Source organism: Poeciliopsis prolifica, unplaced genomic scaffold, assembly GCF_027474105.1.
Source record: "Poeciliopsis prolifica strain line A6 unplaced genomic scaffold, Auburn_PproV2 SCAFFOLD045, whole genome shotgun sequence".
NCBI classification, from domain to species: domain Eukaryota; kingdom Metazoa; phylum Chordata; class Actinopteri; order Cyprinodontiformes; family Poeciliidae; genus Poeciliopsis; species Poeciliopsis prolifica.
The window spans coordinates 3,686,685-3,695,593 of record NW_026562420.1 but is presented as its reverse complement, the minus strand read 5'-3'; the positions used below and the strand labels follow the sequence as shown (position 1 = coordinate 3,695,593).

Genomic DNA, 8,909 nt, shown 5'->3' with positions numbered 1-8,909 from the left:
TGAATGAACAGTTTTTTTCAGTTTTAATAGATAGCTATACACACAGTAGTGCATAACTGTGAAGAGAAAGCGTTTCCAAAATTTAAGTGTGGCATTTACTTTTTCAGTGATAGCCCTGTATAAAATCCAGTGCAACAAGCTACCTTCTGATTCAGAAGTCATCGAATCAGTAAATATAGAGTTATGTTTAATTTAAGTCTAATATAAAACATGCTTGGAGTCTGCAAATTTTCCTCATCAAATCCTCTGTTCGAAACAGGTTCTCCAACTTCATTCAACTTAGATGTAACTTGTCCAACATGGAACTTACCTCTTATCCAATGACTGCCGGAAATGCACAACATGCTCTCCAGGACCCAAATTTCAGCAACAAGGCCTTTCAAAGTGATTTACATAATTAAAACGCAAAAATAAAAAGTTAAAAATAAATGATAAAGTGACCAATTTAAGAAATCAGCTTTTGTTATCATCTGCTGTTTCTGTTCAGCAGATGAAAGTTGTGACACATCCCCACAATTATCTGTTTTAAAGATCTGTCCAGTGCTTGGGTGGGTTCAGAGTCACCTAGTGACATCGTAATATTGAGATGTCTAACATCTGTGTAGTTTTTGATAGCTAATCATATTTTCAGTCCAGCTGTTTTGCCAAGTGAGTACACTAAAAAAGATTGTGCTTTTAAAGATAATATGGAAATGATCAGACAGAGCAACATCAGACCTTTTAAGTATTCACACCCTTACTGATAATTGAATCCAGAATGTGTCCTTGATTGTGGTTTAGCTGTGTAACATGTTTAGCGAAACTACTTGAGGCAGTCAATCATGATCATCAATGAGAAGTTAGTTTGCAAAAGATATTCAAGAATTTTTAATAATGTATGGAAAAAGATTCAGCTTAATCTCCATATGTTTTTGACCTGCTATATATATGAAGAGTGGATAAGTAAAAAGCTATCAAAAGTCAAATTTGAGCATCAAATAATTGCAGCCCTTACAATTCACAAAGTTTCATTTTATCAAGCAAGCCTTCAACACATGAAAACTAGACCAAGATACTTATTTCATTTAATTTCTAATAATATCTGAAATACAGAACGCAATTGAAACCATAACTTCAAACTTATATGGTGGATGAAATATAAATGAAAACATGTAAATGTTCATTCACAGAGACACACACCTGTTTTGACCCACTTCCACAACAATCATTTATTAAACATATGTTATGTCCAGCATAAGCTTTTAATATAAGCAGTGAAACCACTCTCTGTGGTTAAAACATGTAAAAGCTGCTTTAAGCATTCAGCTCACTTTGTGCTCTTTTAAAAACTCATTGAGTACCATTTGCAGACTTGAGGTCAGCCCCTCCTACAGAGCAACAAATCAAATGAGTCAGGATAATGCCTTGGGGAGACTACATGCACTGTTGGAACAGAACTGATGGTTTTGCTTTGTGTATAAAGAAATACTTGAATAAAATACAGGTAAACAGCTTTTTGTAATATAGAAGCAGATTCCTTCATGTCTTTAGGAACATTGGTGTACAGCTCAGCTCACACGATCTTCAAATTCTTCATAGCAGACTCCAGGCTCTGAAAAGTTATGATGCAAATGTGTCAGATAATCAGAAATTAAATCTGACATTTGGGTGAGGCTTGAATGTGTGTTACCTTGACATCCCAGATGCCCATTCCTCCATCCATGCCAGTGGTACAGAATTTGGTGCACTGGTTTCTTCCTCCCTCCAGCACTGAGATTTGGCTGAAATGGAGATTTAGAAAAAGAGTTTTTAAACAGCTGAACATTTAGGAGATTTACAGATAATTGCACTGGAGCCTCTTTAGAGCCAATCACTTTGTGAATAAAACATTGAGAATGAGAAGAATGAAGGTGCAAAATGTGATTTAATTAGAAACTCTGTGTTTTACTTTAGCACAATTGTTTCTTGTTTCCCTATCACAAGTGACCTTTGCTTATTAAGCCCCCTCCAAGTTTTCCCTCCTCTCAGAATCTGAATACTTTTGTCTTCCGACCTGATACTGTTCTTGTGAAGCGTGTTCAGGTCCTTGTCAGTGCTCTGAGTCTCAGAGGCTCGACGGTCCAGGTTCTTAAAGCGTTCCCTGGCACTGATGTCCTTCGAAGCTGCCTGCTTGGGAACATCCAACTTGCCACCAAATGTCAAGCTTGCATTCGCACCATCATATACATACAGTATTGGGTAACAGTCATGACCCTGAAGAAACAAAAGAATGAGAAAATATTATTTATTGGTTGTTTTAAGTAAACAGAAGATGAAGAACTGCAGATACAAGTAAAATTCTAATAGGGACTTTAGTTATTCAAACAACTTCAAATATTTTGAAGCTGGTGGTTGTAACATGACAAAGTACGGAAAAGTTGAAGACATACGAATACTTTTTTGAGCTGTTGTAACCCAATTTAAATTGAGATCATGAACTGTGCTTAAAACAAATGCCAGGTATATGTTGTGGTGAATACTCACAGCAGCAACTAAGCTGTTCTCAGTGATGAAGGTAACACACAGGAGAGGAAGAGTTTCCGAGCTCAGGCTGCTCACCCTATGAAAGTTACGAGAAAAAGTTAAAAGTCTAACACTAAAACAAGTGCTAGCTCCCCAAGTATACTATCCCACCATCTCTTACGTGCCCGTCTTTCCTCCCTCAGCTACTGACACTGTGGAGTCATGGGATGTCCAGGCCAAATGGTTGCCAGAATGCGAAAAACACACGCTGTGCACCCAACCACCACCTCCACCTGATGATGGCGCAGCACATCCAGAACCTCCAGATTCAAACAGCACCTCCCCAAATGGCATCTTGCTGCCCCAAGGAGTGGGGCCAGGCTTCTCCTCCACCTCCTTTATGTAGGCTGAGAATACCCTGCAGAAGACAAGTTCAATTGCACCCATCAACTCCTACAGTGCCCTCCACATTTGATGGCATTCCTGGTGAAGGTGTGTAACAGTATCTACTATTACAGTATCATAAACTGCAAATGAATCATTGATTTTTTATTCTAAAAGACTCAACCGTTAATTTGAATATTTTTTGCAGCTAACTTGTATGTCTATACGATGTTATGTGCTTTGTGTTGTGCTCAGACAGTCATCATGTGAGCACAAAGAGAAGCTGCCTGAAACACTAGTCGTTAAATTTGTGACTAGGAAAGGCTCAGCTTCCTGAACATTATTGGTGAAATAAGTGGGATGAAGTCACGATAATGCAGATCATATAATATTGATGAGATGCAGCATATTTTAGAGCACTTCAAAGCTAATGAATAAAAAACTTTCATATGGATCTTATTTTATCATGTATAGATCTAAGGATTGGGTCTGAGTACCTGAGCATGAATAAACTTAAGCAACTCTGATTGAGACATCCCTGTTAGCTATATTTAAATATAATTTACCATAGCTCATTTTACATTTGGCTTGTAGAATCATGAGAAAAGCTAGCAATACCTGCATTTGAAGTCACAGGATCCAGCAGCCAGCAGCACGTTATTAGGATGCCAGTCCAGACTCAGAATAGTAGAACGGATCGGCTTCTTGATGTGCTTGCACACCCACCTAATGTAAAGACTTAGTCTTATATTATGCTGACTTGTAATTTTCAAATGAATAGAAATTAATTCCATTCAACCTCACCAGTCATTTTCCTGCTCAAAGTAGCAGATTGAAATGAGTCTTGAACCACTGCCGACGGCAAACTTGTTCTCCTTTGGTGACCACTTCACACAGCGAGCAGCCCGGTTGATCCTCAAGATAACCAAGGTGGGCTTCCATGATCCCTCTTTCAGGGTCCACACGTAAGCGTTACGGTCAGCACCACAAGTGACGATGCGGTTACTGTCTGGAGCCCAGTCAATACCTTGAAGGAAAAGAAACTGTTCACATTCTGCACTTAGATGCAGTTCTAATCAGAAGTTAATCAGCACAAATATATTCATTCTGGGATGGTAAGGATGTAATTGAACCTTACCGCCAGGTTTAAATTTGAATTTAAAATGTAGAATTTAGAATTTTTACTGACCACACACCAGCACACTCAAATATATACATACTCTCCGCCAATAATTTGTTAGTGTTATTTTTAGTCAGATATTCAATGTCAATATGTTAAAGACATCTTTAAAAGATGATGATGATGATGATGATGATGATGATGATGATGATGATGATGATGATGATGATGATGATGATGATGATGAGTGGAGGTGATGTGAAAGATTTAGTTTAGTTTAGAACACAGATGGTCTCACCTGTTACCTGTCCATTGTGTTCTTTCAGCTCATGGATTTTGGTCCACTTGGTTCCATCTTTCTTGTAGATGTGAACTTCATGGTTATTGGGGCACAGGGCAATCTCTAGAACACAAAACAAAGTATTTAAATGAGCTATGACAATATATACTCACTGACCATTCTATTAGGTATATTTGTTTACTTCTGTGCTAACATAACTAGATAACTGGTTAATTCATTATTATAAACCCACTTAAACTATCCCTTTTTGCTAGTTTAAGCAGGTGTCAAGGGGGGCATAAAAATTACTTACTGAAGTTTAAACTTAACATTAAAATTGAAAAAAAAAAATATGGTTGAAGTGTCTTTGAAAGTGGCCCAGTCGTCACTAGATGGTCTTGTCCGAGTATTTAAAAATCTGGTGATAAACTGTTGGTTGTTTGGTTTTATAAACAACTATCTCCCAGACAACAAAAAATATTTAAAAAAATCCACTGAGCGGTTTTTTTTGGGATAAAAATGTCCTGTTAGTGTCAAAGGTCAGAAGAAAAGTTAAATAGCCACTTATTAATACTAAGGTATGAAAAATAATGTAATTGAACAATAAATCATATCCCAATCATCTTTGCAACATCAATTTGTTCTAATGGTAAATGACTGCTTGCAGGCCTTATTTAATAGGCTTCAAAATTGCATCATACATTTATGCCCTGATTTTAATCATTAATTTGTCTCATTGGACAGGCCTTTCTGCATCTGTACCCCATACCTACTATAGATGTACAGACTGATATGCTAATGCTAACAGAATGATTGCAACACATAAGATCAAGGAAAAAGTAGTGAGAAGTGTATCTGTACTTTGAAGCCATCACATCTCTATTCAATGCAGCATCCTGGAGAAGTAGATGGATGTGCAGCCAACAAATGTGCAACTGTGTTATTATGGGAATATCTTATCCACCTTCTCCCAGCAGGAATACCCTTAGGCCTCTTCTCTTTCCAATAAACACCACCTCACTGTGTCAGTTTATCCGATCACATGGCGTTTCATACCACCGCTATACTGACAATACTCAGCTCTATTAATCGTTTTCACCTGCTGATCACATGGCCCCAAGTCTGTCTCCCTGACATATCGGCATGAATGAAAGCCAATTGTCTTCAACTAACACTCTCTAAAACTAGATACTTGTCTTTCCAGGCAAACACACCACATACCAAAATATCAGCATCAAATATAAATTCCTATCACTTGCTCAATCAAAGGTACCAAGAAACCAGTCATCCAAATCAGTGACCAGCTTGATCTTTAAAGATCATGTTGCCTCCATTGATCAGATATGCTCTTTCACATTGTTAAACCTAAGAGAAGTTTGTCTGTATTTAATATAACATGTCGGGTAACTTGTGTAATTCCATGATGGTAAAATGACCTGCTGAGTGCTACTACAACAGCTACCTTGTTTGTCTTCAAGGAACTGTTGATGACCCAGTTTTTCAAATATCCTCTCCTATTCCAGTATCTACCCTGTACATCTCCAAGACCTTTACTGCATGTTTTCCTCTTTCTGCATTCCTCCCTATGTTTTTACTATTTTTACTCAGTCACCTCTGATGGAACCTGGGCTCATCCTTCTAGTAGCTTATCGTTAGCTTTGATATTAACTGCACTGCTATGCAAATATTCATTTGGATAACAGTGTTAGCCAAGATGCATAAACATAAAGAAAGAGAAGAGCAGTGTGATGAGCAGCTGATTGAATGCCTTCAACAGAAAAAACTACAGAAACGCAGTGTGTTTCTTCTGGGAGGAGCCTACACAGCAGCTTGTGAGAACACAGTGTCTTTTCCTTTAAACTTTGGCAAACCCCACATGTTTTAGTTTGCAGATGAGTCAGAAGTGTTTCTCTCAGGAGTATGAGTGCTTTGTGTGCATTTTTCTTCTCTAGATGAATCAGTCCCAGGGTTCATTTTTGCAAGGTGTGTAAAACTAGGTATACACAAGTATGACTCGATCACGGATGTCTGTTACATCCGCTTTTCTCAGAAAGCAAAGCACTGGTCAAAATAGCCAAATAAGGCTTTGGTTTCCTCTAGCTAACGGTACACAAAAGCCTCTCAGAAGTTCTCTGGCGCCACCCTCACTGCCACAGGAAACAGGAAATACCTTCTCCAACCTGGGAACCAATCAGAGGCCTTGGCTGTTAGCACCAAGAGACTTAAGTCAGAGGAAGATGTACCGTTGGGTTTAACCAGTTAAATGATGAGACAGTTTAAGGAATTTTTAAAGCAGTCTTACGGGTCCGATCTTTGTTCCACGCATGGCAGCTAATTGGTTCCAGAAGGAAGCTATGGTATGCCATGGCCAATCAGATGCCAGAATCAGATCAGGAAGTGGGTAGAGGAACCTTGTGAACTGAAAGATTAACAGAAAATGAGAAGTGACAATATACTCACCTAAAAGAGGAAGCAAAGTAGGGGGAGAAAAATGTTTGAATGTCAATAATTAACAGGGATATTTGTAGTCTCCTGTGACAGTCTGGCGACCTGTCCAAGGTGTAGCCCACCTCTCGTCCGGAATGCTACCCGGAGATAGGCACCAGCACCCCTAACGGCCCCGCTAGGGACAAGAGTGTAAAAAATTGATGGATGGATGTATGAATGGATGGATTTGTAGTCTTACACCAGGTGATGATCCAAAATGGAAAAGAAATAAAACTCTAATCCAGCTTTTTACCATGGCATTGGAAATTTAGCTTGATAACCTGTTTTAATGAAATCCAGACTTTCAGAGGAATGTAAAGAACTATACAGGTCAAGAGTATCATACGTCCCTAAAGCAGATCACTCGACTCTGAGTAGAAAACCACTAAAACAGCAAAAAGACAATTTAAAATGCAACCATTTCTTTACAAGCAACAGCAAAAAGATAATGTTACATAATATAATTTCTCTGAGTACACTTATTTTTGTACTATTTGTGCTTTCCTTGCAAAATTGCATGTGAAAGTGTGAGCATGATATATGAACTGGAAAAACAAAAAGAAAATCACGGCTTACTTACCCGGAGAGAAGAATGGTGATAAATAGAGTTGCAGAGATGGGAGAGGTGAAAAAGCTAGAGGGTGCTCAGCTCGCGGACTCTGGCCAGTCAACGCGAACGCCAACGACAGAGTGAGCTCAGGAAGAGCAGAGCAAAGCAGAAGCTGAAGAGAGGGGTGGAGAAGTTCAGAGGGGGAAGTGGAGAAGGGTGCAGTCAAACTCAGACATGCAGGAAGTTTGTTGTTTAGGGTTCTGGGTTCAACAACAGAAAGAAGAGAGCAGGTTTAATGGTAGTAGATTTCTTTTCCTCTTAAAGAATGAAGTTGAAACAACTAGTCTGAAAGCCAAGGCAGGAGAATGAAAACAGTTTAATTTTACACAAAATGGAGGAGGTGCAGAGTGAAATGAAAGGCAATGAAGAAAAGGGGAGGGGCATGTGGGCACTCTACATAAAGAAAGAATTTGAAAAGAAGGAAGACTTCAATATAGAAGAAAAGAAGAAAGCATGGGGTCATTCCAACAAATAAGACAGAAACAGCACACTTTGATCACAATCTTAAATTCATGCAGATGCCCAAAAACTTCCTCTTTCCCACCTGAATGAAGCTGTTTATGTTGTTATTTTATTATTTAAAAATAAAAATACAATTAGAAATATGAGAGATAACATATGTATTAAGGCACATGTTTTCCCCTGTTTCAGCTACATTTCATATTGATTCCAGGGTTAAAATGATAAACTATATAAAAATGTATGTATTTTTATATATAGACATTCATCACTCAGACAAAATCATTTGTTTTATAATCACTAAAACTATCAACAATGAAATAACTTGAAACTGACAAAGAATAACATTAAAAAAACTTTACCAGAAATGCTTTTAAAATGTAGTTCAACAGAATCATTTTAAATAACCAACAAATTAAACAGTTCTGAACAAACGTGATGGTACATTTAGAAAAAAAAGTGAAAATAATTTGACCATAGCGATATGTTAGACGAAGGTGCATCCTCCAATTAACATTGAAGGTGCTTTCATGATCTTTCAGACTGTCAGCTAAAAACAGCAAAGTTTTGGTTCAACACAGGTGCCTGTGTCAACACACAGGCACCAAGATGGGAGACAAAAAGTAGGCCCACTCCTTCTCTGCACATCTCACTATGGTCAACTCAGCAGAGCCTGATCCAAAGACCCCAGGTTCCACTTCCTCAATGGAAAATGTGATGGTGGGATTGAGGAGGCTTTCAAAGTACTCTGCCCAAGTCATTCTCCATGGCCTCTGTGAACTTCTCCTATACCCAAGTTTTTATCTTGTCGACCATCCGAGCTTCTTGCCGTTTGGAATGCCAGTGACCATCAGCTGCTTCCAGGGTCCCAAAGACCCGATATGTCTTTTTGATCTATGGGACCAAAAAGCTCCTCCTTGGGCTGCCACCTTATCGTGGTGGAGGAATTTGAGTGTCCCAATGATCCTAAGACCTATGCTGTATGGGGCTTCATGCCCCTGGTAGGGTCACCTAAGGCAGACAGGTCCTAGCGTTCTCACTAGAACCAGGAAGACAGACCACATAACACCAGTCTTAAAGTCCCCCCA

At 38.7% G+C, this 8,909-nt stretch overlaps 1 protein-coding gene across 2 annotated transcripts; it reads right to left on the bottom strand.

The window, feature by feature from the left end:
- Positions 1-1,180: 1,180 nt before the first annotated feature.
- Positions 1,181-7,584, bottom strand: LOC129376873 (actin-related protein 2/3 complex subunit 1B-B-like). 2 transcript variants are annotated; one of them, XM_055056509.1, is made up of 10 exons: positions 7,333-7,584; positions 6,568-6,684; positions 4,284-4,388; positions 3,670-3,892; positions 3,484-3,591; positions 2,663-2,899; positions 2,503-2,578; positions 2,033-2,232; positions 1,670-1,760; positions 1,181-1,591 (listed from the first exon to the last, which is right to left on the bottom strand). In XM_055056509.1, the coding sequence occupies exons 2-10, from the start codon at positions 6,629-6,631 to the stop codon at positions 1,553-1,555; spliced, it is 1,143 nt and encodes a 380-aa protein (XP_054912484.1). In that variant the 5' UTR covers positions 6,632-6,684; positions 7,333-7,584; the 3' UTR covers positions 1,181-1,552. The 2 variants fall into 2 exon arrangements, with proteins under 2 accessions (XP_054912484.1, XP_054912485.1); XM_055056510.1 differs by lacking the exons at positions 6,568-6,684; positions 7,333-7,584 and adding an exon at positions 4,579-4,686.
- Positions 7,585-8,909: the final 1,325 nt, after the last annotated feature.

What these genes read in the sequence shown, in the direction of transcription:
- LOC129376873 (XM_055056509.1), bottom strand. Translation starts at nt 6,631, where the DNA reads ATGGCATACCATAGCTTCCTTCTGGAACCAATTAGCTGCCATGCGTGG. An exon ending in GTGGAACAAAGATCGGACCC is followed by an intron (nt 4,389 to 6,567) that starts GTAAGACTGCTT and finishes TTTGTGTTCTAG; the next exon opens with AGATTGCCCTGTGCCCCAAT. An exon ending in CTTCACAAGAACAGTATCAG is followed by an intron (nt 1,761 to 2,032) that starts GTCGGAAGACAA and finishes TCTCCATTTCAG; the next exon opens with CCAAATCTCAGTGCTGGAGG.